At 32.0% G+C, this 27,217-nt stretch overlaps 5 protein-coding genes and 1 long non-coding RNA gene across 15 annotated transcripts; 1 reads left to right on the top strand and 5 right to left on the bottom strand.

Annotated features, from left to right (window-relative positions):
• Positions 1-4: 4 nt before the first annotated feature.
• On the bottom strand, positions 5-1,000 carry LOC127069232 (uncharacterized). Its single transcript, XM_051006021.1, has 4 exons — positions 698-1,000; positions 522-612; positions 225-456; positions 5-140 (listed from the first exon to the last, which is right to left on the bottom strand). The coding sequence occupies exons 1-4, from the start codon at positions 870-872 to the stop codon at positions 42-44; spliced, it is 597 nt and encodes a 198-aa protein (XP_050861978.1). The 5' UTR covers positions 873-1,000; the 3' UTR covers positions 5-41.
• A 325-nt stretch (positions 1,001-1,325) lies between these two features.
• On the bottom strand, positions 1,326-8,539 carry LOC127069230 (guanine nucleotide exchange factor subunit Rich). 2 transcript variants are annotated; one of them, XM_051006019.1, is made up of 17 exons: positions 8,479-8,539; positions 8,232-8,371; positions 7,984-8,091; positions 7,746-7,901; positions 7,354-7,668; positions 7,175-7,266; positions 6,827-7,100; positions 6,591-6,743; positions 6,321-6,521; positions 5,846-6,209; positions 5,562-5,767; positions 5,159-5,500; positions 4,528-5,017; positions 4,155-4,443; positions 3,595-4,067; positions 3,121-3,481; positions 1,326-3,043 (listed from the first exon to the last, which is right to left on the bottom strand). In XM_051006019.1, the coding sequence occupies exons 2-17, from the start codon at positions 8,364-8,366 to the stop codon at positions 2,716-2,718; spliced, it is 4,287 nt and encodes a 1,428-aa protein (XP_050861976.1). In that variant the 5' UTR covers positions 8,367-8,371; positions 8,479-8,539; the 3' UTR covers positions 1,326-2,715. The 2 variants fall into 2 exon arrangements, with proteins under 2 accessions (XP_050861976.1, XP_050861975.1); XM_051006018.1 differs by lacking the exon at positions 8,479-8,539 and having other exon boundaries at positions 8,232-8,472.
• Positions 8,540-9,201: 662 nt separating this feature from the next.
• LOC127069054 (la-related protein 6) lies at positions 9,202-11,994 on the bottom strand. 2 transcript variants are annotated; one of them, XM_051005721.1, is made up of 4 exons: positions 10,672-11,994; positions 10,259-10,580; positions 9,908-10,177; positions 9,202-9,775 (listed from the first exon to the last, which is right to left on the bottom strand). In XM_051005721.1, exons 1-4 carry the CDS (start codon positions 11,443-11,445, stop codon positions 9,615-9,617), a joined length of 1,527 nt encoding a protein of 508 aa, XP_050861678.1. In that variant the 5' UTR covers positions 11,446-11,994; the 3' UTR covers positions 9,202-9,614. The 2 variants fall into 2 exon arrangements, with proteins under 2 accessions (XP_050861678.1, XP_050861677.1); XM_051005720.1 differs by having other exon boundaries at positions 9,202-10,177.
• A 67-nt stretch (positions 11,995-12,061) lies between these two features.
• LOC127069057 (uncharacterized) lies at positions 12,062-16,761 on the bottom strand. 2 transcript variants are annotated; one of them, XR_007783282.1, is made up of 4 exons: positions 16,613-16,761; positions 14,909-15,069; positions 14,546-14,846; positions 12,062-14,432 (listed from the first exon to the last, which is right to left on the bottom strand). It is a non-coding gene; the product is annotated as an uncharacterized LOC127069057 (long non-coding RNA). The 2 variants fall into 2 exon arrangements; XR_007783281.1 differs by having other exon boundaries at positions 12,063-14,432; positions 14,546-15,069.
• On the top strand, positions 16,520-24,867 carry LOC127069048 (rho-associated protein kinase 1-like). Of its 5 annotated transcripts, XM_051005697.1 has the most exons (11): positions 16,522-16,736; positions 16,843-17,117; positions 17,195-17,337; positions 17,445-17,468; positions 18,076-21,242; positions 21,317-21,842; positions 21,937-22,140; positions 22,242-22,250; positions 22,445-22,571; positions 22,677-22,748; positions 22,826-24,867. In XM_051005697.1, exons 2-11 carry the CDS (start codon positions 17,030-17,032, stop codon positions 23,356-23,358), a joined length of 4,893 nt encoding a protein of 1,630 aa, XP_050861654.1. In that variant the 5' UTR covers positions 16,522-16,736; positions 16,843-17,029; the 3' UTR covers positions 23,359-24,867. The 5 variants fall into 5 exon arrangements, 4 of the variants coding, with proteins under 4 accessions (XP_050861654.1, XP_050861653.1, XP_050861657.1 ...); XM_051005696.1 differs by having other exon boundaries at positions 16,522-17,117; XM_051005700.1 differs by lacking the exon at positions 17,445-17,468 and having other exon boundaries at positions 16,522-17,117.
• Positions 24,471-27,203, bottom strand: LOC127069055 (WD repeat-containing protein 13-like). 3 transcript variants are annotated; one of them, XM_051005725.1, is made up of 5 exons: positions 27,033-27,203; positions 26,478-26,950; positions 25,733-26,400; positions 25,435-25,635; positions 25,133-25,276 (listed from the first exon to the last, which is right to left on the bottom strand). In XM_051005725.1, exons 2-5 carry the CDS (start codon positions 26,605-26,607, stop codon positions 25,187-25,189), a joined length of 1,089 nt encoding a protein of 362 aa, XP_050861682.1. In that variant the 5' UTR covers positions 26,608-26,950; positions 27,033-27,203; the 3' UTR covers positions 25,133-25,186. The 3 variants fall into 3 exon arrangements, with proteins under 3 accessions (XP_050861681.1, XP_050861680.1, XP_050861682.1); XM_051005724.1 differs by lacking the exon at positions 27,033-27,203 and having other exon boundaries at positions 24,471-25,276; positions 25,343-25,635; positions 26,478-26,948; XM_051005723.1 differs by lacking the exon at positions 27,033-27,203 and having other exon boundaries at positions 24,471-25,635; positions 26,478-27,026.
• Between the last annotated feature and the right edge of the window lie 14 nt (positions 27,204-27,217).

Here is a 27,217-nt window from a genome sequence, read left to right as displayed (position 1 = left end):
AAATGTCTGTATAAAAAAAAATTAAATATATAGTACAAAATTTAGGCTTTTTGTATACGTAATGTCCAATATACTACTAAACCTAATCCAGCAAACAATGTAGAGAAATAAATGAGACGTTTTGACTTTGCTTTAGTGTCCTACAATAAAGAATAACTTTTATCATTATTTTTGAAAATTAAATATTGTCACACAGAAAATATCTCTTTTACTTCAATATATACCTTTGGAACTAAAGTATATAATTCTTTTATAGCTTTCTCCATATCATTTACTTCATTAAGAGCTTCCATTACAGCTATGTATAAAGCTGAAGTAGCAGTTAATCCTTTATTTGGTTCAATGAAAAAATTATTTTGTTGCATCTGAAGTCTTAATCGACAGTAGGCAATATATATACCAATAAAATTCAATTGTTTCTTACTATTTTCAAGCATATTAATGAAATTTTCAAATCTGTAAAATATTATTAATATTAGCTATTATTCAAAAAGAAATGATTCTTTAAAAAATTAAAATACTTGTTTTGCATCCCTGGTCTTATTTCGTAATCATTTCTTGATGTAATTTTTAATCGATTTAACAGTTGTTCTGCCAAATTTTCATCAGCACCTATAATTTAAACATACAAATATTTATAGATTCATATATTTATCTATACATCTGTGATATTAATAACAAATAAAACATTAAATACCTAATTGTATAAAATCATTTTTAGTTAGTTTATGCAATTCACTAGTCGATATATTTCTTTCTTCACATGGCTTTATTAAATTATTACCCCCTAAACTACGTAAAACTAATGCTGTCTGTTTTGTAAATCCTAAATAGTCATTAAATATTTCGATTTTCTGAAACTTTGACTTCATTTTTATATAAAATTTTAATTAGGTTAAGTTTTATGTTTTTTGTTGGCGTTTTTACTTTAATTCTTGATTATTTATAATCTATTATATTGTTAATAAACGATAGTTTTTTTACTTTACATATAAACAAAAATTATAAATGTAACGAAATTTATTTATATATGTATATATGTTATATATGTATATATGCTAATATGTATATATATATATATACATATCTCATATGTCCTCTCACTGATATGCTACCTGTGGGTACACACACATATTTATATATGTACGTTAAATGGAAGCACCAACTGTTTATAAACAAATTATAGATCGCAGTAAATGTTGTGAAAATATAACATGTATTTATGGATATCTATATTACAGTTTGTATAAATAACTTATTAATATTTTACATTATTTTCTATTCATTGATATTATTGCAATATTAGCTCATGTAAAATGCTGATAAAAATTCCATTTATATTTAATTATAATAATAATTAGACAGTGTTATACACTTTACATCTTTCTCGTTTACCATACAACACACATACCAATTTAATAGTCTTTTTTCTTTTGTTACAAAAAAAAATTAATATCACATTTTACAGCATATTACAAAATAATGATCATTGACACAGTTCTGATAAATCTTCTCCTGTAATTATTATTAAAAGAAGATTATTTATTTATGTTATTTTCAATTGTACTAATTTAATTATTGATTATAGCATAGTAATTATAGCAATAATCCATATAAACTACATACATTACAATTCCTGTAAACAAATACATTAACTTCTTTGTAAAATTGTAAATAAAGTACTATATTCTTTTATGTTAAGCAAATCCTTTTCTATATATATATATTATGTGTATCTTTTGTAAAAGTAAAAAGTTTGAATAACGTAAATATTTCCCATATGAGGATATATATTAATGAGGTACTCCTGTTATTATATACTCTCAGAATATCAATGGTAAATTTATGTAGTCAATAGTTGTAATTTTATAAAGAAAATCTATGAATTTGAATAGTTCAATTCATAAAAATGAGTTTAAAAATTTTGTATATAAGAAATGTCAAAAACAAAAAATTGTATAATACAGGTACAATGTGACAAATCTATGGAGATCATCATATGTATCTTTTGCTTCATAATCATATCAAGATCAACGTAGTATTGCTACATTCTTAACTAAATATAAAATATTAAAAGAAACATTTCAATTGAAATTGATCTCAATTCTTTTTAAATATAAATGTTTGCAATCTATAGACGATTATACGATTGTTATATTAAATATTTTTACATTTCTATTTCCCAGTCTTTAATGTGACAATATTTAATATACCAATTCTGAGAAATAAAATTGCTTTCTTATATTAAATACTGAATGAAAGCTATAATATCTAATTTCCTTCTATAAAACGAACGTACAACTTATTGTATTTATCTATTTTACTAATACGTTCTATGATAAATTTCATGTTTCGTACAATGAAAATATATATTGCAAAATTGATTATTTTTGAGGTATTTAAAATTTTCGTTCATTTGTATTTGAAATAATAGTTTCATCAATTTTTTTTCAACAGATTCATGATCATCATAAAGAATTACTTTTGAAATTACTTTAGACGCAAAAAACTCAAATTATACATTCAGAGACCCTATTTCAAAACGATTTTTAGTTACTTCAATAATTAATTCATCTAGATTTTTCTTATTTCTCTTTCAGAGCATTGTTTAATTCAAACATTATTAAAGACACATCTCCACGATTTCATGATAGAATTTCTGAGTTTTAGTTATAATAAACTATGGAGATCTATGAACATTCTAATGATATTAGTTTAACAGATTATACAAGTAGATTGTTCAGAGGAACGTTCTATAGTATTGAGATTATTATAATTTTCTCGAAATCCAGTTTCCTCTACGCATACAGATGATTCACGCGATCGTTCTTCTTCCAATGGAGTACTAGCAGATGTATGACTAATGGAAGAATGTCGAGAACGAGATGGATTACCACGTTGATTACTGTTAACAGTCGGAGCTGGACCAGGTGAAGGATTTTCTGGTATTTGCTCTTGTTCCTGCTGTTGTTTATTTAATACTAATCTACACAAAAGTGATATCTGCCCTTGTATACTTGATATAAATGGCCTATACCCCAAACTGTAAAGATAATAAAGAAATTTCTTCTATCTTTATTTTTTTGATATAATGTAAGAATTAACTACACACTGACATACCATTCTGATTGAGACCATCTAGTAAGAGTCAAAAGCCCATCTCTTAAATTCGTTATAGATTCAAGGGTTTGCATTGGTGCGTGTGCTGCTCGCACAGTTCTTGACATAGCTGGTGCATCTCTCAAGACTACAGCCAATATCGCTGCCCATCCTAAACAACCACCTTCAAGGAACAATTGTAACAGATACCTAAGTTGTACTTCTGCTCTGCTAACTGGGGCACAATGTGAAGCTACATGAATTTCTGTTGGTTCTATTGGTTCTGAAGATACCCAACACACTGTACCCACACCAGTTCCCACAATGGATTCGGCATCATCACGCCAGATTGTACTAGCGTCACTAATTACGCTACTCGTATCTAAAATAATAAATCATTCAAATAAACGTTACTACATTAGTTATATGATCTTTTTACACACACACATACGCATACGCAGATATTTTTTATTTGTATGAAAAACTTAATATTACCATGCAACATATTTGGAGTTAGTTTCGCTTCTGTGGCAGGAAATTGTGTTTCTAAGCTAGCAACAGGAGACACCAAGCTAGTATAAGGAGGTCTGCCACTAGGTAAACTTGTATATCCACTATCTGGTAAATCAATAGCAAAATTTGGAGTCACTGTTTCATCTTCAGGACTTTCAAGATTTACAGATCTTATTGATCGCAACGATGTCAGGCTAGATCTTCTAAATCTTTGTAAATTAGGGAGCGACAAAACTGGATACGGATATGCAAAATCTTCATGTACAGCTTTCAAAGCGGCAATGAAGTCATCAATCTTAGCTGCTCTATCGCGTTCTCTACCAAGCCATGTTACCAAGTGAAAATCTAAATGGGCAGCAAATCTTCCCAAATCTAGTAATCTGCGAGCTGAAAGTAATCGACGAGCGTGACGTTGTAAGATAACATCAATAAAGAATTCTTCGGCTGAGCTTTCTCTGTAAATAAAAAATAGAACATCTCAGTCAATATCGCTATTACATTAAAAAAAGAAGTAGAACTTGGTTAATTCCTTCCACACTTACTTGGTATCAGACTTTTCGATTTTAACAGTTGGTACAGATTTTTTGCGTCTCATAACAACATTTCTAGTCTTTTCTAACATAGAAGATGGAGCAATATCTTTAGCCATTGATTCAGATTGTACTTTTGGTGTTGCTGTAGTACTATAACTACGACTCCTAGACACTTGCATGGTTCCTAATACGAGAGACAAGTCGTCTTCATGAGGTGATAAAGGTGGGGTTTGTGTATGACCTCCTAACTTGGTTGTACCACCCCAAGATGTGCGAGGCGATTCCACATCATTTGGATCTTTAAGATAATTATGATAAATATTAGATAAATATATAACATCTAATATATAATTTTTTAATAAAATTTCTCATTGCTTATTACCAATAGCTCTTAAAAAACGAACAAGATCTTTCGAAAGTTCCCATCTTCCTTGTTCTAAAGCAGCATCCAATAATAAAGTAGCATGTTGCCTACTAACGGCTGATGGCTCCAGATTTTGCAATATAATTAAATAGCTAGCAGCAGTATCAAGTTGTTGTCTTTGTAAACAATCTTGTAAAAGTTTCTTAGGTGGTCCAGCAACAGAAAATAAATATGGCCAAAGTGCAATTTCAGTTTTTCTTGCACATTGCACAACTGCTCTTGCCCATACTCCAGGAAATTCTCGGATGAATTCTACTACAGACGGTAGTTGAGCATCTGGAATTGGTTCTTTGCTCGTTGCTTCCTCTTCCAATACTTCATGAAGTAATAATTCTAAGGAATGTGGAAAGTATGGCAGTGCAGAACAAGAACGTGCTATTTCCCATGCATGATATCCTAAATTTCTATGAATGAGTTGTCGTAATATTTGATGAAGATAAACTTGACTCTAAAATATCAAAATATTAGATGTATTTAAAATCATTTAAATTAAATTTAATTAAATTATATTGCAATACACACGCGCGCGCGCGCGCGCGTAAGTACTATGCATATATATATATATATATATACACATACATACACATACCGTTAATTCCAATAAACTAAAAGGCAATGAGAATGGAGAATTGGTATCAGATGTAAACAACACAGTGTCATTCTCAGCTCCCAATAAGATTGCATCCTCGAATAGTATAGCCAGTGGATAAATGCACAAGTGAAAAGGCAGCATTATTCTTTTACTCATGAATGTATGCGTTTTTTCTTGATGATTTCTCGGAAATAATGGAAGCCAAACACGCATACCATGAGCACCACAAAACAACCATAATGCTTCAGTTAAATGAGGCTTGTCTCTTCTTGATCGCCATGGAACCCATACATTTTCGACGCACGAAGCTAACACTGTTGGAGGACTACATGTAAAAAGCTGTAAAAAAAATTAAGTGAATTATCAATTTTATAATAATCGGCAGTAATAAATAACTTACAATATCAGGATTATCAGTGCAATGTTCCCTCTGAACCATCAAAAGTCGTCCAGAAACATTGAGTAAGAGACTTTCAGGATGTGGATGACTCCCTGCTGTTTCCGCACGAATTGTTGTTAATGTTGCACTTACAACGCAAGCAGGATGCACACAAAGTCCACTAATATCCACGGTTTGTATTCTAGTTAATTCTATATCTTCCATTTCTTTAACAATAATTATATTTTGATATTTATTTCTTTACTTAAACTTAAATTTTATGATGTAGTTCTTTTACAATTTACCTCCATTTCCATCCAGTATTATATCATAAATACTAATTTGTGCATTAGCACAAAACGTCAGAAGTCTTTCTTTAAGTGTATTGAGTAATAATACTTGAGATGGCATTCTAATAGTCTTTACATAATTGTTGTCTAGACGAGTATCTCGTGGATACATCCTAATCTCATCTCTATCATCCAAAAGGGAATAACTACTTGCTATCAAAAAACCATGATGCCATAACAATCCACCAGTTACTATGAAATCCCTTTCTTGACTTTCATTTCCAAAAAGTTTCCATTTACGAGATGGTAAAGAATAATGAGCTAAGCCTGTTCTACCAGCTACAGCAATGCTTAACCCTTCGTTGTCAATTGCAGTATACTATAAAATGTTATATATTGGCTATATTTATATATTCCTTCCATTATTATATATTAGCTAGTTATAATTAACAATTTATTATAATAATTTACTAATTAATTATGGACTTACTCTTATTGGCCAATTGGAACCAGTATAAGCACTTGGAATTGGAACAACTAACCACTGTTTGCATCCAGCAAGAGTCTGAGTTACAATGTCACCAGGACATTCATTTGAAATATGAAAATTGGATGTGGTAGCAGATATACCACCACCAAGATTTAAATAAAGTCTGTCTTCACCTTGTAAGTATAAATGTCCATGGTGACCCTTCCGAAAAGAAAGAATTATTATAAAGAAATAACTTTTCTATAATTACGATTATAAATTTGATATTACCATACATGGATTAACCGTCAGAGGACTTTTTACAAAATCTAATTGTATAAGTGAACGCCTTGAGTGTGTCAGTTCATTGCCATTTTCTTCTATTAATAATGGCCCTGGTGATTCTCTCAACATCCATAATTGGTAGCCTTCTGCTGACCATTCCTTAAAAAAAAGTAAAAGAACAATAAAGAACCAAACTTTGGTATTACATTACTATCATTAAATTGATATCCAACTTCATTTACCATTGTATGAATATGTAAAGGATTATCACGCGTTAAATCTACCCGCAAACCATAATCCCATTTCAAACTGCATAATAAAAGAGCACCAAAAGTACTCCAGATCGCTAAACCACCACCTTCCCAAGCTAGAGCTATAGCACAACTATCAGGAGTCCATCTTAGACATCTAACGCAACCTGGTCTCCCAGGATAATCTTTTGAAGACAAACTTAGTGTATGTGATACTTCCAATGCTCCTGTTGTCTCATCAATATAATAAACGATACCCTCCGAGCTGTTAAAAATATAATACAAAAGTTAGGTTTTTGTAGACATATAGTATAACGTATTAAAGTATAATTTACTTACTTTCCTCTTCCAAATGCAATTAAACGATACTTATGATTCACAGCTGCACAAGTAGCATCCTCTATATCCTTGGCCCAAATTCCTTGAACTTGCTAAAATATATTTGCATAAAATATTATAAAACAATATTACTGAATGTAAGTTTAATAATACATTAATTATCAAATATATTAACTGACATTTGGGTCAAATTTTAATGAATGAGCTGTTAAGAATGCTGCTTTTCCAGTGCTAAGAACAATAGCAAATCCACCAACTAAAGGAGAATATTCAATATCCATAACATAGGCATTATTTTCAGTAAGGGGTACAGCTGTAGTGGATATTTGTTGATCTATGCTAAATGGTATTCTACGTAAATCAAGTGTATAATCCCGATTTACTGTCCCATCCCACTTATGCCGTATTACATGACTTGTTTTTGTGGCAACCATGAGTTCATCACGTATACATACTAAAGAACTAATTCCACCATCTATCCAGGCAGACTTTTCCTAAAAATAAAAATATATCCATTATCCATTTCTTAATTATTACAGATATTATATGTAATTATACTCAATATGCTTACAAAAGATAAAACTAAAGATGGAATCACTTCTTTAATGAAAAGTTCAGCGCTATCACGTTTTAGGCTTGTAACGGGAGAATCTCTTTGCTCGTAAAGACTTTTTCCTTCTGGACCTTTGTCTGACAATCGATAAAACAGCAGGTAGCTGTCTGACGTCTATAGAAATAATCGTAGATAATTTATATTAGCACTTTTACTAGTACTTTTACATCAATAATTTTAAACTTATGTTACTTACTGCAATGACTAACATACTGGAATCTGGTCTCCATTGTACTAAGATATTTTCTCCGTGTTTCCTTAAAGAATCTGCAGTTCGCCTTACAAATACAATAGGTATACAAGGCTACAAAAGAGTTTACTTTGTTAAAAGAAAAGTATAATAAAGTAAAATATTAAATAACATAATGAGTTTCTATCGTCAGCATAATTTTCGTAATATAATTATATGTATATCATTGATCTATTTTAAATGTGAAATCGTACCTTGCAATACCAGATGGTAAGAAAGTCTGTCGTTAATATGGCAAAAAGTATTTTGTCTCTATTACAAACAATGGCCTTTATTTTATCTGGTTCCGTGCAATTTAGGACTCGCGGCCATCCAATAGGAAAAAACATGTTTTCTAAAAGAATATTTATTCTGTTACGTTCACATTTCTTTTTCTTATTCTTCCCTTTTATGACTTCGTTCGTTAATCCTCACTAATTTAACAAGTAAACATATCCTAACCTTAATATCACGAGCATAGATGCGACAGAAACAGGTCATGCTAGGTTCATATGTATGCACGAATGCGCAAGAATTTCACTATACAAGCTTATTCGCAGAAACTTCTACGTCGTATTTACATACGTAGATTCGAAAGTACTTAATCTTATTTCCCTCACATTCTTATTACTTATATATTTGTCCTATTTATATGGTATATAAAATAAATATTACGTGTATTATATATAACATAAAATTTCAATATAAATACATGATGTATTATTTTTATTATATATTTTACTTATATTATTTTATTTAATTAAAATTACTAAAAATATTCTACTTTATTGTCTTTTATATAGTATAAATAAAAAAACAAAATAGATACATATGTGAAGGAGCTTTATTTTCTATTTAACTTTTGTATAAATTGTATCGATCTGGAAACATTAAAAAGATATATATGTATATGTGATATGTACAAAATGGATTAATAAAAATTAAAAATTAATATTTACTATAACGGTATAAAAAATAATATGATTCGATAATTAATTAAATTTATTTATAAACTAAACTAACTAAATTGATAATAAACTAAACATGTTTAGTTTAAATATGTCAAATAAAATAAATTTCGAAGTAAATGTTATATACATAAATATAAAGATTGGTCAATCATAAGGTAGCTGAATAAAATTCGTAATAACAATATAATAAAAAGATTAATAATCCAACAATATGAATGGTTCAGTGAATATATTTAACAAGTGCATCATTTTACGTCATATTTAATAAATTAATTCTGTAATGTATCGTACTCGAAACTATGTTTTTTTTTCATTTGTCAAATTTTTGTACTTATTTCATCGGGAATTTTTCATATTATACATTCAATATACATATATATAAAGCATACATGAAGTTTTACCATTTGAAATATCTCAACTTCATTTCAAATACATAGCAGATATAACAAAATTTACAATGGAAATGTTTTCTAATTTACTTATATCATACAAGAGAAAGAGAGGGACGATATAACAATGTCAAATCCTCTAAACGCATAATAATTTTCATTTCTAGTAGAATATCCTGTTTAAGGATGATTGGAGATCACTATACGCAGGCAAAATCACGCCGTAAAAGGGAAATATTTAACATGTTGGTTCCATAGTTGGTGTAATAGGATTCATTCTAGGAGGTCGGCCAAAGCCACGCGTTCCGTCAGGACCGGAAGGCATCCTCGTTACATTTTCAGGCAAGTGTGTCATGGTCAAGCCATTATTATTCCTTGATCGGCAAAAGTTATTTTGCTCTGAAATCGAAGAACATAAAGATAGTCTTCTCACCCCCGAATCGAAACCCGAATCTCGGCTACAAGTGGATAGTCTACGGAAAAATGGGCCACAGTCCACTGAACCTCGGCGACTAGGATTGTAACAAGTACCGTTGCACTCGTTGCTAGAAGCAGAACCGCCGGAGCAGCAGGAGAAACGACGGTTTTGTTGATAATAATAACCTGGAGGATAAACTATGGGACAACAGCCAGTTTCGGAGGCGGATGAGCAGGAAGAATATCGTCTACCATAGTTGTTGACATCTGAACAATTTGAACCAGAACTAGAAGATAAACGGCGAAAAACAAAGCCGTTTTCCGATCCTGAAATTGAACAGGAAGACAATCTGCGCGATAGCCAAGCATCTGGTGATGGTGGACCTGAAATATACAGATTTATTTCATATTTTTGGATAAAGTCAATGATCTTTAATATCAATGTTCAAATCAATAATAATTTACCTTGAAAAGGATGGCTAGGATAAACGTGATATATAGGATATCCATGAACAGCCTTTTTGTATTTTGCTTTTCCATCTTCAGTCTCGGATCCACTAGCGCAACTCGATGAATTATAAGTATCTTCTTTAGTCAATTTCGTGACGATGGTCTTTTTCGTCGGCTGCTGTTTTCTTTTCTTATCGGATTGTTGTAATTCAAATATTTTCGCATCTCCTAAATTCATTTCTAGAGCCAATCTGGCCGATGCCGAATCCGTAAATTCAATCATGGCACATTCCTCGGTTGGCTTCAGTTCTTGTCTCTTTGAGATTGCCTGCCGGACCTAAACGTATATCGGATTTTTTTAGGATGTATTTGATTTTAGGATGAAAAAGAAGATTTACTTTCATTTTAATTGAACATAAATACAATACCTCGGCAGGTGCAGGATGTCCAGGCTTGAGTACTCTGATGAGTGCGATCTCACCACATGGTTTAAAGATTTCGGCTACTGATTCGACAGAAAGTCTTTCAAGGGGAAGCCTAGCAGCTAAAATCGTCCTAGAGGGTGTCGTTTGATCGAAAGCTGGTAAAGGATTTACCCTACGTAATTTTGTACCTTGAGGATTAACTTGCAATTTGGTGGATTTAGCTAAGGCAGCACCGACAACCCTCCAATCCTTAGTGAGATGTTTGACTCTTTTAAAGCTCGAGACGAGTTTCAATGACACGTAACCTTCTTTATTTCTCTTCACATGCTTCAAAAGAAAAGCATCCTTGACAATGCTTTCATCAGCGAAATAAGATTCTACCTGAGTGCAGATCCTCTCGCTCAACTCGTCGTTAGGCAAGACAAAATGATCAGGCTGATCTTGAACAGTAGACTCCTTATTGCTCGATGTTACGATTTTCTGTTTGTCCAATTCTTTCTGAGCGACGTCGTCCAAAGAATCTATACCAGAATCTTGTTCACCGTTTTGTTGCTTCACAATAGCCTCGGTCGATTTTCCTTCGCTATCTGATGTCATGCTATCAGATTGATCGGCTTCCTCATCCTTCGAACCTCTTCTATCGAAAGAAAGACTAACATCGCTGTCAACGGAAGAGATGCTGTCCCTCGTATCGGACTTTTTCATCGGTGGTGGTGAGAACGTTAAGTTACCGACCTTATCTCTGGATTCCTGTTGAACTTCTAACTCGTCCATCATTGCAATTAGTGAAATACTTATATATTTTCTTGTTGGATATTGTAAGACTTAACCGAGCAATGGTTTCTCATCGAATTATCAAGCGAAGCCCTTCAAAACGAGTAAAACTTCACGAGATTTTTCTTTTTCCTTTTTTTAAGATGACGTTCAATCTCTATCCTCTACGTAGCTTCAACGTTTAACATTGTTCCTTAAACTATCGTGGAGATCGTTATCAATGAAATTCTTCTAATATTGATTATCGACGAATGATCCACTTGATAAGATAGAGATGATGTAAAGGAACGAACGTCGATGCGACAAGATTTCTTAAAGGAATCTGTGCTCTCTTACGAGCAGTAGCGCGACTTTAAAGGGAGGACCACAGAGAGGACGACAAGGACAAGCTGTGAAGGGGGATGGGTGGAAATTAAGGGAAAAAGAACGAGGAACGAATCTTCCCCTCCTCGTTCTCAGGCGAATGCGTGTGCTCCTTTTTAAATTGTAGGGAGGGAGGAAAGTAAGGGGAACGTTGCGCGATCCGTGACAGTTCGAGCGACAGTGGCCTTCCATAAGACATCTCCACTTGTTTAAATACTTTCGCCCGTTCTCGCGCATGCTCACACGCGCACAATGTGGCAATCGTAGTCTATACGATGGTAAAGCTACCCTGAGGTCATGACCTTCCTAAATGACATCGAAGAACGGAAGACTTGGTAGCAGTCGAAGGTGTCTAACCGGACTTCGATAGACACGTGGATACATCATGCCAATTAAGATTTATCTATATCTAGTTGAATAATTTTCTTCTTCTAAGAAAGAAAAAAAAAGACAAAAAATATGATTTCAAAGTTTCACATTTATCTTTGTATGAAGGCACAGACATACACGTATGTATACGATTTGTGTGTAGATAAAGATTTTTTATAAACATTGCACAGAGAGAGAGAGAGAGAGAGAGAGAGAGAGAGAGAGACGTTTTGCATAAAAATCACGGAAAACGATATAATTAAAAATAATTTTCTATCCAATATATATGTATGAAAATTATAAAATCGTATATTGGCTTTAGTATTATCGAGTCGTGATTCTTTTCGTATCTTGCGGAAGCAAGAGGAAAGAGAATACGACAGCAGGAAGGAAAGATGTTTTTATGGTGGTGGTGAACCTTGATAACCTCGAAGAGGGGCCCCCTGGGCTTATTCACAAACACTTTGCGCATTGCATTCGGACACTACCAGCATAATAAGATATAGGTCAAGTGCGGCCGGTACGATGTATGCCCATATGAGCTGTGAGAAAGGACAGAGATACATAAGATTCATCGTAGCACTATCGAAAGGGTTCTTACTATGGGTTTCTTTCCTTCTCCTTTTTTTTCTTTTTCACTCTATTATTCTGATACATATAACTTTCTATGCATTATAATATAACGTATAACGTTCGACAAAACATAAGAATATGAACTTCTTAATAAAATTTATTCTGTTACATATTATATAATTAAATCAAGCGGCTTTTCTTTATTGGATACTTCTTTACATTAATGCGTGAGTAATCGATTGTTGTTGTATGTTGTGACGTCCGTGTTATTTGAATAATACCATATTTAATATCATAATCTTTATAACGAAGCCTACAAAATGTTTTTACTTTTTCGTACTTATCACGTTTATGTTTTGTGTTTATGATCAATAAGTCATGTTGTTACCTAATAAGTCATATATTTGGAAAGCAATAAAGTTAAATCGAGTCACGGTTTATGATCTGTCACGTTGGAATTATTTTAATAAATAAAAAGAATGTCGAATATCTACATACTCGTGAAATAAGAGCAGTATACTACAAAAATTGGCTTTAACATTTACGTAAAAGCATTTGACTCATCGATATGTGTTGTCTCTCTTATATATGGCTTCGTATATTACGTAAGAATTATTCCGAAGGATCGAAGCACTAAAATGTGGATTCTTTGTTTCGTTTGAAACTTACTCGTTAACTTTCGATAAAATTATTTCAGATCTGTATTGTTTTATCTTCGTATGTATTTTCGTCGAGATTATAGTTTACGAGGATCCGTTCAAAAAGAAAAAAAAAAGAATAATAATCGTCATGTGTAAATCGTGGAGGAATTGATGTTACTGAAAATTAAAATATAAGAAAATCATCTTGCAAATTTAATAGAAATTCTCGGAAGTACCATTTACGAGTAGAATTAATTTTCTCTCTCGTACGTATGTCCTTGCGTATCTTTTCTCAGTCCTTTTTATTCAACAAGGTCTGCATTTATAGCAGACAAGTGCACGAGTTGAATCGTTGAAGGAGAGTCCGTGGAGATGACCTCGCACTTCACCATCTCGCATCATTGGCTACGCAACCTCCTCTGTCTCGTCGTAACATAATACAATATCCGCCATCGCTATCAGGTAGAAATAGACGCAGTCTCGCTGTTCAGTGATCAGAGTCGTTGACCATCTCTACTGAAACTAGTTAGATCATGAACTTTCGATCCCGAAGCTTATCGATTCTACATATTGATTACAAAATAAGACTTTCTGCATTGTTTATTAAATATTCATCACTAATAATTCATTCGTTTGATTATTATACGCAACGTGTGATATCATACCACCATTAATATTTAAAACTTTTCTTTTGTGCGATTGTTTATTTACTTATAAAAATATACGAACGTTTGATTAATTTTCAAATTTGTTTCTCTATTTTTTTGTAATTATCTATCAAAAATGCGCAAAGTTTATAAATATAATACAGAAGTTGATAAACGCTAGTCAAGACAACGTAATATATTACGGATTCTCTCTCTTTCTCTCTCTCTCTCTCTCTCTCTCTCTCTCTCTCTCTCTCTCTCTCTTTTATTGTTAATACGCATGTGGTTCTCGGAGGGCGGCGATTCCCTGCGGCAATTTTCACTACTTCAGGACACCGTCTCTTATTCTCTTTGCCGGAGATAGGAGTTACGATCGGAACTAGGTCAGGGCAGCCGGCTAAATGGCCGAATCAATTTTATTATAAAACTTATCAAATATGGCTCATATCATACACAAATTTATTTTGATTGTTAAAACGTGTTTTAACGTTCACATTTATTAATACTTACTTATTCAGATTATATTCATTGACAGTAATGTTTGTAAATCTTTTTTTCTTTTCTTCTTCTTCTTCTTCTTTTCTTCTTTTTCTTCCTGTTCTTTTTCTCCTTTTTCTTTTCTTCTTCTTTTTTTTCTTCTTCTTTTTCTTATCTTCTTCTTTTCATTTACATTTTTCTTTCGTCTTTTTTTTTACAGGACTAATATATAATTGTTAATAGCACTCGTATACGATTAAGCTGTCAATTTGTAAATTTACTTACGTGTCATTTAAAACGCATTTAGTACGTAGAAATCTTTACAATTTTTATCCTAAATTTTTATGTTAATTTTACCAAATGTATAATGTATTATATTTTATTTATAAAAATTACCTTCAGACGTATGCCCATTAATAGAGAACCACTGAAGTTGTGTGAGTCAAGCTAAGTCAGGTACAGAATAAGGCCCTGGGGTGATTCGCCTGGATGACCATGACCATATTACCGGGCAGAGGCCTCCAATACCATCGAACGTCTTTAATTCCATCAATTATCTTTAAAACGATTAGTGGTATTTACTCATAACGTTCACTGTAACTGAGTTAACTTTTTCAAAGAATCTTAAAGATAAGAGATCGTATAAAATAATAATAATTAAAATAACTTATATAAAATAATAATAACTTCAAATAACGCATATTTCATATAAGACGGGATACTTTTATATTGATCTAAAAATTATTGTTAAACGTTAAAGTAACGTAAAAAAATTAAAGTATATAATTGCATCAGAATATTCATAAAAGTTTATCTTTTAAAGAAATTCTGAAAACAAATATAAAGATTTTATAAAATTACTTATAAATCTTATTAATTCAAAATATCAACATTTAGTTATATGTCGGGTTAATTCGTATAATGAACATACATAAGACATACATACTATCAACATCTATTTGAGCTCTTCAATAAAAAAAGAAACTATTCGAACGATTGAAGAAAATTGTCGATAAAGTAGAAATCATATATCAAGGGCCACACTCTTAAAGTGTTCTTGAAACTAGCACTATCGATAACGTTACCGATCGTTGTACATGTCGGTTAGTTATCGCTAAGAAGAAATACTTTTATACGTTTCGAAAGAGGATACATAAAACAGTTTGATCTTCGTGTCATTATTTTCCTCTCTCTCCACTGCTCAATCTTTTTATCAAAATAATTAATAATCCGTTAAAAGGTTCACCTATTCACAGAACGAATACATCAATACAAACAACAATCCAGATATTCAAGATAACTATTTTCATTAATTTTAAAATAAGACGATGAATTTATACAAACTTTATTTTGTCAAAATACGAAGTTATCTAATAAAAATTACAACATTATATATGAGCAAACAAGAATTAAATATCACGTGACGCACAGGTCCGTACTCTTAAATTCGGATCACAATGCATATTGGACAATAATTCTAAATTCATTCGAAACAAATTATTTTACATGTATTTTATTTGAATAAAACGGAGAGATCGAAAAAAATGGGAGACACTGATGTCGAATTTTACAAGGAAACTTTGATAATAAATAAGAATAAATAGAGACAAAAAAAGAGAGAATTAGGAACAGTTAGATAGATGACAAATGCGCACGTTTTTCATTCGCAAGAAAAAGAGAAGATAGAAGTGAATAAAAAATCTTTATATAAACAAAAAAAGAAAAAAAATTATTTATACAAATTATCTTATAGATAAGGAAAGTCGTAAATAAAAAAAAAGGAGAAATCGTAGAAAGAGATTCGATGAAAAGAAAAAAGGAAGACAGATGGAGAGAGTGTTCACTCGTGTGTATCGCATATATTAGTTAGTGTAGTGTTATATGCATGTGCACGCACAAGGTAGTGTAGTGTCAAGGGTCAGGGAAAGAGATACGGGTAAGAAATAGTATCAAGGGACGACGAGTGAGAGGTAGGTTAGAGGCAGTGTTAGAGACAGAGGGGGAGAGAGAGAGAGAGAGGAGAGATAGTGAAGGAGAAGGGAGGATAGTGGGGCGGAAATTGGAGTGGGTTTTATAAGTGCGGTGATTTCATACGCCTACCTTTCCAAGTAACCCATTTTATCGCTGTCTCGCTCTTCTATCTCAGCTTTCCGTGACTCTTGTTTAGTGGTATCCGCTACGCGGATACATGTCATATCCATGAGCCAAGTTGCCTTCTTGAAAGGTGCATGTCTACATTCCATGTGTCGACACGCTGCATTTCCGCGGCTAAAATCGCAAGCGCATACGGCAATAGATCGTACTATACGTTAAGGGAGACTCATTTACAGCGCAGGTACTACACGGATACGACGATTTTAGAATCGGTAGCGAGAAGTAGAGGAAGAAGACGCGATATGTGTGTCATGTAATTGGAACGTAGTAGCTTCCAAAAGCTTCTTGATTAAATGGACGTAGAAGTAGAACGTTCAATATGACCTAGGTGACTTAGAACGATTTAAAAAGCCTCGATGCGCAATGCGACATTTACGTAAAATATATTGGCTATTTTGGGTGGGTCTACCGACTCTCACTGCATATCCTGTGTCAACGCCGTATTTAACAGGTGAAATAGATTAGATTTCGAAGCTAGACAGATCCAGGTAGAAATCTAACGACTTTTTTTCCCTGTATCTTTTATAGATTTGCACAATGATCAAGGATCATTACAATGGGAACGTTATTGGATAAGATATACAATTACTCTCTTAAGCTTAACTGTCGCTGCATTTACTCTGGCTGGATGTCTATGCTGCAGGAGACCTCGTCGTACTATAGGATTTCAGGTAATGCAACTTTTTCGTTTATTACTTAATATCTTTGACAAAGTAAAAAAAATATCTTCGATCTATTATAGTCTTAACAAAATTTTTTGAATTTGTTTTTCTTATAGGACAAAGCAGGAAAATGTAAACAGGTAACTTTAAAAATGCAGGTTTCTCATATCTTAGTTTGTGTATGTCTGTTAGAAGCTATTCTTATAGGTCCTCCCATAAATTGCTTTGGATTGTATTCTTAGGAAATCAAATTAGAATTCGGAAGAGAGTAATATTTAAAAAGCCATATATTATGTTTGCAATACGCTTGTGTTTATGAATAAACACAGTATACGTCAAAATTCATCTAAATATTATTATGATTTATATGTACTTAGTAAATATCTAAGATGGCTAACTATATTTTTGGTAGTACTTAGGAGTGATCAATTATCAAGCTGTATTGATACCTAATATATTTTAACACGATACCCTGCTGAATTATTTTTATAGGATGCATAAGTAGGAAATGATATGCTTATCGATGCATTAAAATTCTTTTTTGTATTCGGGCATTGTGTATGTTAAATACTACATCGAACATAGTATGAATTACAGTTCATTAGAAACCATTAAATCAATCATTAAATCAGTCATATGTATAATAATTTACATTGCATATGCTGTAGCACAATATCTTCTTACTTTGATATTTGACAAAGTTTTTTTATATAAAAAGTAATAGCGAAAGTAACATTCTTATTTCAGGAATTCAAGAATGGAAGTAGCACTGGTCCAGAGTTACCGTTTGAACAATCAATAGAAGGTTTAGCCATTGATGTTCCACGAATGATAGCATTGACCGACAGAGTACAGTTTGAACCTCTACCCGTAGATCGAATTATATCAGGACCAAAAGTTCCTTCTCCAACAAAACCATCTTCCATATCACATTTATCTTTTACGGGAGAATACAATGAAGATAATGCTACATTACAAGAGCCTTGTAGAGAATGGTTCGAAGCAGAAGACCTTTATGTACCTAGAGAAAAATTAAAATACTTAAGAGAACTAGGACGAGGCTGGTTTGGAAAAGTTGTAGAAGGCCGAGCAGATTTAGATCAATCCAAAGGAGCTCTAAAAAATGGAGGAGTTGTTGTAAGAATTCTTGCCGAAGAAGCTACAATGAAAGAAAAAGCTTGGTTCCTAGGAGAAGCTACACCGTATCTCAAATTACATCATCAAAATGTTTTAGCATTACTTGGTTTTTGCTTAGAAACTGATCCGTATTTGCTACTTTTTGAATCTTGTCCTGCTGGTGATCTTAAAGGCTTTTTGTTATCAAATCATGATAAAAAATCTCAAGAAGCATTAATAAAAGAAAATATTCCTACGAGAATGGCTCTAGAAATAGCCGCTGGTTTACAACATATGCATAATCATGGTTTTGCACATACAGACTTATCTGCAAGAAATTGTTTGGTTGCTTCTGATTTATCTGCGAAATTAGGAGATTACGGAACTGGCGTTGAAAAATATCCTGAAGATTATTACATTGTTGGAGATCGTGCTTTGCCTATTAGATGGTCTGCACCTGAGAGTTTAGACTGTACAGATACTACTATTGAAACTCGACAAATTACATTACAAGCAAATGTATGGAGTTATGCTGTGCTGTTATGGGAAATTATTAATTGGGGTAATAGACCTTACGATAATATGTGTGATGAGGAAGTTATACAGATGCTTTTATCTCTTAAAACTGATTTTTCACTAAACAATATACAGCCATTGCATAACTGTCCTGAAAATAGTCCCTCCAATATATTACATGTTATATGCACATGTTTGAATACAGATGCTAAAAAGAGGCCTTCTTTAAATGACATAAGACAAAACTTACTTACTGAACATATAGAGCAAGAAGATTTTGAGCAGTGGGAAAATTTACAAACAAATACGTTAATTAATCATACACGTAGTGCTAGTTTACAAAATCTTCGTGGCAGTGTTGATTCTGATCATTGGACAAGCATAATGGATGAGAAACCATTAGAAACGTTACAATCTTCTTTTCGACTTGGACCAGATGAACCAATTAAAAGTGTTATGAATATGGAAAGTTTATTTAATACAGCACAAGAATCAGGATCTGAAACTGAAGAAGAAAGTTGGAGGGGAAGAATTGAACGAGGAGTTTATACAGAAAAAGTGAAACAAAAATCTAAATCTGTAACTGATCTTATGATACTTGTACATATCGATCCCGAATCAGATGGAGAATTATCTATGGGCACACAAATGACAGAGAAAACTCTTAAGAAAAGATTATCCACCACTGGCAGTGATAGTGATCTAACGCGTACCATGATTGTAGATGAATTTGACGAAGTATTAAGAAAACTACGAAATCCTATACAAAGTGATGTTTCTAATAAAACTAAATCAATAAACAACTCAGAAAAACCAAAACTTTTGACGTTAACTATGGATCAGGAACAAACACCAATCTTAAGGCTGTCTTTGGATTCTAAAGAAAATTCTATTGTTAGTAAAAATTCTTCTGTTTTAAATACAAGCGCAGACAGTATACGTAGCGAAGAACATATATTAAGACTATTATCAAAAGGTGATCCAGATCTTCCCCTTCTTCGTTATGTTCCTGATAGCAAGCCTTCTTGTGAAATTTTGGAGAGTACTAATGAAACTCAATCTGATAACATTTCCACTAATAATGAAAATAATGAATCTTGCTTTTCCAACAATTTCTCGTTTCAAAACCTTGATACTAATCAGAATAACTTGGTGGACGTTCTTCTTTGGAATCATGCGCTTGATTCAGCTTTGGAACATAAGATACCAGGATTTTCAGACGAAGGTGAATTTAAAGAATTCATAGAACCTTCTATAAATCAACAGAATAATACTACATTGGAACTTTCTACATCTGCTAATGTCACAGAAAATAGTGAACAATTTGATAAGGAAAATTCTGTTTACAATCTTAATGATTTATCAAATACTGAAGATATGGGAATCGTTCGAAAAGTTTTAATAAACGAATATGAAGAAAGAAAGCATTTATCTACTCCTGACGATGAGCAAAGTTCAGATTCTGGCTTTAGAGACAAAGAATCCTGTGAAGAAGAAGAAAGTATGTGTCCACCCTGTGATCAAACGAGCTCTCACGATACGTCTATTATACATGTGCCTACATGTACTGAAGATGAACAGCTACAAGTTTTATTAGAACTTGATACTATTTTAGATGCTGAATATTACTCGATACTTCCTGAATCCGATAACTCTGTAGGGATGAATAACACAAACAGTAAAGCAGAATATGACAATCCAAATATACAGGATATAAAAAGTCAGAATACTGTTAGTATTTTATCAAACGAAATCACTACAAATACATACATAGAACAAGATGAAGAGGTTAACACACAATATTTAAATAAGAATGATCGAATGGAAGACGAGGACATAAAACCCACAAGTAATATGCAAAATGGTGATTTTGTAGCATCATCATCTAGTAATTACTATGATGATACAAACAATTATATAACAGAAAATTCTAAAGAGAGCAAGATTTCTTCCTTTGATGCAAAAATAACGCATGCAGATACAGAAAATTATATACAAGATGATACTGGGCATGAAAATGAAGAGGAAGATAGTTCTACAATGAGCTTATGCAGTGATAACTCTTATGTATCTTTTGGTATGGAAGAAGAATTTGTTACAGCAATTAGAAATGAACTTAGAGAAAAACTTCCACGTGCACAGATGCCCGTCGTGGAACCGTCCGAACCTCGTGATGAAGAGATTTCCCCTATATCTAGCGATATTGAAAACAAACGTTGGGACGATGATGAGAATGAAGAATCGCCAGATCGAAGCACTAGCAGCGTAGATATTTCTATCAGGTAAATAGACCATTTGTATTGATTATTATTAAAAATACAATAAAATTTATACGCTTACAATATATTTTATTTAGGTATAATCTTTATGGAACACCACTCAGTCCTATTTTAGAAGAACGAGAAAGCACTGTTACTTCTGAGTCTTTGCTATCAAATTCAAGAGACGCATCCATTGTATCTAAAGAATCAGTACCATCTGAAGATGTATTATTAGTTGATACTAGAACAAATAAAATGATATTATTAGAGGGATCAAGAGAAAAGCAACTACAAGATGATGATCGAGATACAACAAATGGAGATATTTCTGAAGAAGAAAATGTTGAATATAGTTCATCATCGATATACACATCAGAAGATAAGCCTCATGCTATGATCGCTACTGGAGGAGCACCGTTACCAAGTCCTGAAGAAGAAACCAAATGGCAACAATTACCTTCCTCTTTTCCATTACCTTTACCATTACCTTTACAAGATGATTTAATGTCTACAAGTTTTGCTACAGAACGTGATTGGGATAGTCAAGACGATGATGAAGTAGGAGATGAAGAGGGGGAAGATGAGGATAACAGTTCTAGTTCGGGTGAATTTGTTTGGAAAGTTTGTACTTTTTTCTAATATATATCTTGATGTAAAAATTATATAGTGTCTTAAGAATGTATAACTTACGTCAATACGATTTGCATTATTATAGCGATATAGTGAGCCTCACGCGGAACAGATACAAATCAGAAGTACTTTGAGCAATGAAAAAGTAGAAGTAGAACAGGCTGACTTAAGAGAAGAGATTGACGCAGAAGATGAAGAAGAAGAAGAATTCACACCATCAGCTTGGAATGCAACATTAGCACCACATAGATCTGCGTTAAGGTCTCCAGATAAAACATTAAAGAGCGGAGTAAGTTTCACACATTATCCAAATTAATTATGTAAATAAACGCTAGTCACAGATACTATTTTACACGAAATATTATTCTTCTTTCTTACATCTGCTGCTAGGATGAATTGGTAGGTGTGTCAATCATTTAAACACAGAACAAAGCATGTCTTTTAATCTCCTTCTCGTGACCCTTTCTCTTGCAGATTTAATTTGAGGTATTTAGCGCATATACTTATTTGCTACACATGCTAGTCTTATACTAAATTTAGATGTAATTTAATAACTTTTTTCTACAACTTTACCAATAATATAACTTATTTAGGATCAAAAGAAGAGTGTATGGTTCAAGAAACAACGCTATCATTGTGTATATGAGTATCCAAAAGAAACATTAGCTAATGACATCCAAGGTCAAGCTACCACTACATGGGAACCAACTTCGTATACAGGTAAATCTTTTTATTATATATTAGAGAATGATATCAATATAAATAAAAATTAAGATTAAGATATTTAAATATTTTTTAATCTATCGAAACAATGTAATTGTACAGATTGGGAGGAATTAATGAATGAGCCAAGATTAGATATGTATCCATTGGATTACGAGGATATAAATCGAGCTGGTATGCGTAAAATGAATTGTTATCTTTGTATTAATTATGTACAACGATCTTATGGATTTATAAACTTTTCTTTATAGGAAATGAAGAATTTTATGTGAGTAGTTCAAATCGTCCGTTTCAATTTCCAACCAGCGATAGTAAATATGTTAGTCAATTCTTCCCTGGCGCTTGTTCTACGTCAGTAAATGAAGAAGAACAAGACGAAGTAGATTGTAATCAGGAAGAAGAAAATACTAATAGCCAGACAAATGAGCATGAACATATTAAACAATATCAACTAGGAGAATTAAGACATACCAGAGACCGCTTAAAATTAAATTTATTAGCAGGAAATAATGCAGTAGATACGACTTTTGTTCCTTTAAGACAAGTATATGAAGATAAGGAAGATCTATTAAGAACTGAAAAAACGCATACGTTAGATTTGCTGGAAAATATGAAAGTAACGGAAGACCAATGTAATTTGTCAAATTTGGTAGATGACAATACTTCGCCAAAGGTGCCTCAGGAGGATTTTAAATGTGAAATAGATAATGATCCAGTTTCACCAAAAATTTATCAAAATGACAATGAAAAGAAAATTGAGTCTGCTAATAATGTAGCGTTCTAACGCTTGACTGAAACAATTTATAGTGCACAATGATATTTTGAGGAAATCAGTTTAATTGAAGTCCGTCCGAAACAATTCATTGTGGAAGTGCAGTGGTAAATTGGTGCCGACGAAATTGATGTTGTCACAATATTGATATTTTATGACTGTATATATAAAAATTAGTATTAAAATGTAAATGTAACAAAAGCAATGTACAGTATATACCGATGGGCTTTTGGATTGATTCGGATATAGGATACTAAAAAAAAAAAAAAAAAACGAGATATAGTTGCAAGTAATCGATACTGTGACTACGAACTCTGCCAAATGATACAGCAAAACTCGAAGCACTGTAATATTTGAGCAATGGACAGCTCTTTAGCCTTTCATTCGTCGAGCAATTTTGTGCCTATTTTATAAGTACCATTTCTATTTGTTTCAGTCTTGACATCACAGGCTTTAAATTTCAATAGGAAAAATTATAACATTATCGAGTAACAATGATAGTCAAAAAATGGCTATTCAGTGCTTATGTACAGTATACATAAATCATTTGCATACTTAAGCGAGTGTTATATAATGGAATTAACATTTAAATTCAAGATTTTGTGCAATAATGATCATGTGTAGTTAACAAATTGCTGAACATAGTTTGTTATTAGAAAGGAATATAAAATTTTGTTAGAATCTATCAGCATATGTAGTTGCATGATTGCATACACATAATGTACAAAGAGAAAATGTGTTATAATATGTTTATAAGGTGCTGTAGCATAATATCAAATGTGTTGCGCAAATTAAGATTACTGGCTTTGTATCCACAGTATTTCGTATTAGCGACAGATTTGTTTATGCTATGACAAAATTATCATAAGTAACTTTGTAATACATGTAAATATTTATATATTTAGATGATAGTCTAATAATTGATTAATTGATGTGATATAAATCTTGTGTTGCCAATATTTTGCTAATACATGATTTAATATTAATCATCTTTAATAATATAAATGATATAAATTATATTTGAACATACAATTAATCAACTAATAGACGATAGTCTTTATCAACAGTAGCAGCCTAATGGAAATTTTGCTACCCTTTACCCAGTCAATCACGATCAATGCTCATTTATCTATTTATCGTCACTTTTATTTTTTTCTTGATATTATTACTTCTAGGGTAAAGCATTTCTTTTAAGCATCACAGCATTGCAAAAAGAATTATACCATGACTTAACGCTTATTTTTAGCAACAGCAAAATATTATTATATTTGACAAATCAGTTTATACAAAACCACGTGATAGTGTTAATCTCTATGTATTGTTAATAGATCTGTGATGAGAACGAGATATATAGTCGTATTTCGATCAATTTTGTAACGAATCTCAGAAAAGTATTGCATAAAGTGTAAATTAATAGTAAACTATTTTAGGTGAAGAACATTTTGAAGGATCTTGTCATTCTTGCTTGTTTTCTTTTGTATATAATTACAATGTTTAAAAATAAATTATCTACTACTCTAAGTTTTTCACTATTTGAGTTAGTTGTACTGTTAATCAAATACTGTACATATCTAATTATTAATACTTATTTAGCAAGCAATAAATTGCTCATTCTCCTATCAGTTTTATATTGTAATATATTAATAATTAAACAAAAATCAAAATTAATTAATTGAATAATGACTACAAATGGCGTTGGTGATTGCGCCATAAAATAATAAGTCCTTGATGATCTCCAGAAGCGAGAAATGATTCGTCATAATTAAACGAGAGAGCAAGTACAGGTCTTGCGTGACCATGAAGTAGATTTACTCTTGCAGCTTTACCATCTTTGGAAGAATCAAAAAGATGAATAGCACCATCTTCTGAACCAGTTGCTATTAAACAAGCTCCCATTTGAGGACAAAATGTAGACCTTATACAATGAAGTCTGTAAATCATGCAATAATTAATATTATAATTTTGACTAAAGAAAGAAAGTTCTTCAGTAAAATACCTGTGTTTAATAGGATATTTTTTCAACAATTTCAGAGAACCCTGATTATCAGCAACGCGATACAATAATACCGCATTGCAAGCAGTACTTGCCAAAAAGACTGGCCATGGTATTTCTTTCGAATGCCAAGAACGCCAAGAGAGACTAGTTACCATACTATTTAATTTCTGAACTCTTTGCAATTTTGAAAGCCTTCCTGTCCTAGCCTCTAATTGTAATGAAGTAATAGTACCTCTGTCGCTTCCAGCCCATATTAATGAGCCACCACTTTCTTCACAAGTTAATGATAAAATCTTAAATAAAAATAATTAATATATAATATATAAAAATAATTAATATATAATATATTGATGTTCAAATAATCAAAAATAAAAGATTATAATAATATACCTTTTCCCCTAGTTTGCATGAACCACCACGTGTATAAATTCCTGTTGATACATTTAAAATTTGAATCAAGCCATGTGAATTACCAGTAACTACTAAATTATTATTAGCTGGTATAAATGCACAACAAAAAATTTCTGCGTTTTGTGGATCTTTAACCACTCGTAAACACTTAGGTTCTATATGTACTTTCCAAAGACGAATAGTAGCATCCAAAGAAGATGATACTATCAAATCATTGCTAATACTCCAATCAAAAGCTGTAACTCCTTTCTGATGACCTTCAAGTACAGCAAATACTTGCGGTGGTGTATTAACAACTTCGCATATCGATAAAGTTCCATCTAAAGATGCACAGCCTAATCTGGACCTATCGTTATTGGCAAATTTAAGCATTATTACGGCTGCAGTATGTTGATCAAAAGCATGATGAACTCCAGCAAAAGCAAAATTCTCTGCTGTTGATTTCTTTTGGACAAAATGAGATTTTGGTACATTCTCTGAAATTTCTTCTTGTAAAGAATTGTTTATAATGTTATTTTGCTCGATATTCTCTCCATACCGTTTGTATAATAAATCTGAACGTAATTTCAAGTACTGCGTACGAATATCATGCTCTTTAAATGGTTTTTCTCTCAATAATTGATTTCGTCTACGAATATAAAGTATGCCTATAATTATGGAAAAAAAAACATTATGATACATATAATTAAATAATTTATTCAAAAAACTTATGGATATTACCTACCTAATGTAGGCAATTTACTTGCACGTTGTGCATTATATTTGGCATCTAGGGCAAACACTTGTTGATACCACGTACTAGACATTTTGTTTGTTCGAATAGAATGTTTATAAACTATTTGTATTTCAGTCATCGGCACATATTATTAACGAAAAAGACTGAAGAATAATGACGCTCCTCAAGGATATTTAATTACGCATTTACTTAGCCAGAAACCTCGCCATTGAGGTTATATATCATATCATTGATATTGTATTTATATTCGACTTTCTTACAATTATAACTAAAACACAAACATTTATAAAAGGCCATAAAAACGGCTATGAAAATAATCTTTTCAAGAATTTTAATTGAAAACAATACAAAAGTTTTTAAGATATAATAGAATCTTTTAAAAGAATTAGAATGACATTTATCATTCGTTTTCGACCATCTTCAATTACGTTTACCAACTCAATTGGTAAAAGTAGCGTCGTCTGTAATTATTATGCAATTTTTAAAAGCAATTAAAAAACCATGTATAAAATTCGTAATTGTTACATCTACTATCGCACTTACATAATTTATTTTTAAATTCGAAATAAAAACATTTCGATTTTCTATCGAACGATCCCGTTTGTTTATATAATCGATTAGAATTAGAAAAAAAAAAACAACAAAAAATAAAATAAAAAAAAAGAAAACGCATTGGTTTTAAAAAATTTAAACATCTGTTGGGGATCTTATGAAAAAACAAACGTTAG

The sequence above is a fragment of the Vespula vulgaris genome, chromosome 14 (genome assembly GCF_905475345.1).
Source record: "Vespula vulgaris chromosome 14, iyVesVulg1.1, whole genome shotgun sequence".
Taxonomy (NCBI): domain Eukaryota; kingdom Metazoa; phylum Arthropoda; class Insecta; order Hymenoptera; family Vespidae; genus Vespula; species Vespula vulgaris.
This window is presented reverse-complemented; position numbering and strand designations above follow the sequence as displayed.

Coding starts and splice junctions, on each gene's coding strand:
- LOC127069232 (XM_051006021.1), bottom strand. CDS start 872: ATGAAGTCAAAGTTTCAGAAAATCGAAATATTTAATGACTATTTAGGA. Junction 457..521: donor AGACCAGGGATGCAAAACAA/GTATTTTAATTT, acceptor AATATTTTACAG/ATTTGAAAATTTCATTAATA. Junction 141..224: donor TATATACTTTAGTTCCAAAG/GTATATATTGAA, acceptor TCTTTATTGTAG/GACACTAAAGCAAAGTCAAA.
- LOC127069230 (XM_051006019.1), bottom strand. CDS start 8,366: ATGTTTTTTCCTATTGGATGGCCGCGAGTCCTAAATTGCACGGAACCA. Junction 7,101..7,174: donor ATTGCATTTGGAAGAGGAAA/GTAAGTAAATTA, acceptor TATTTTTAACAG/CTCGGAGGGTATCGTTTATT. Junction 4,444..4,527: donor TCGTTTTTTAAGAGCTATTG/GTAATAAGCAAT, acceptor ATTATCTTAAAG/ATCCAAATGATGTGGAATCG.
- LOC127069054 (XM_051005720.1), bottom strand. CDS start 11,445: ATGATGGACGAGTTAGAAGTTCAACAGGAATCCAGAGATAAGGTCGGT. Junction 10,581..10,671: donor GACATCCTGCACCTGCCGAG/GTATTGTATTTA, acceptor ATATACGTTTAG/GTCCGGCAGGCAATCTCAAA. Junction 10,178..10,258: donor TCCTAGCCATCCTTTTCAAG/GTAAATTATTAT, acceptor TGTATATTTCAG/GTCCACCATCACCAGATGCT.
- LOC127069048 (XM_051005697.1), top strand. CDS start 17,030: ATGCGACATTTACGTAAAATATATTGGCTATTTTGGGTGGGTCTACCG. Junction 17,118..17,194: donor GTCAACGCCGTATTTAACAG/GTGAAATAGATT, acceptor TATCTTTTATAG/ATTTGCACAATGATCAAGGA. Junction 22,749..22,825: donor CGAGGATATAAATCGAGCTG/GTATGCGTAAAA, acceptor TTTTCTTTATAG/GAAATGAAGAATTTTATGTG.
- LOC127069055 (XM_051005723.1), bottom strand. CDS start 26,607: ATGACTGAAATACAAATAGTTTATAAACATTCTATTCGAACAAACAAA. Junction 26,401..26,477: donor AAGTAAATTGCCTACATTAG/GTAGGTAATATC, acceptor CCATAATTATAG/GCATACTTTATATTCGTAGA. Junction 25,636..25,732: donor CATGCAAACTAGGGGAAAAG/GTATATTATTAT, acceptor TTTTTATTTAAG/ATTTTATCATTAACTTGTGA.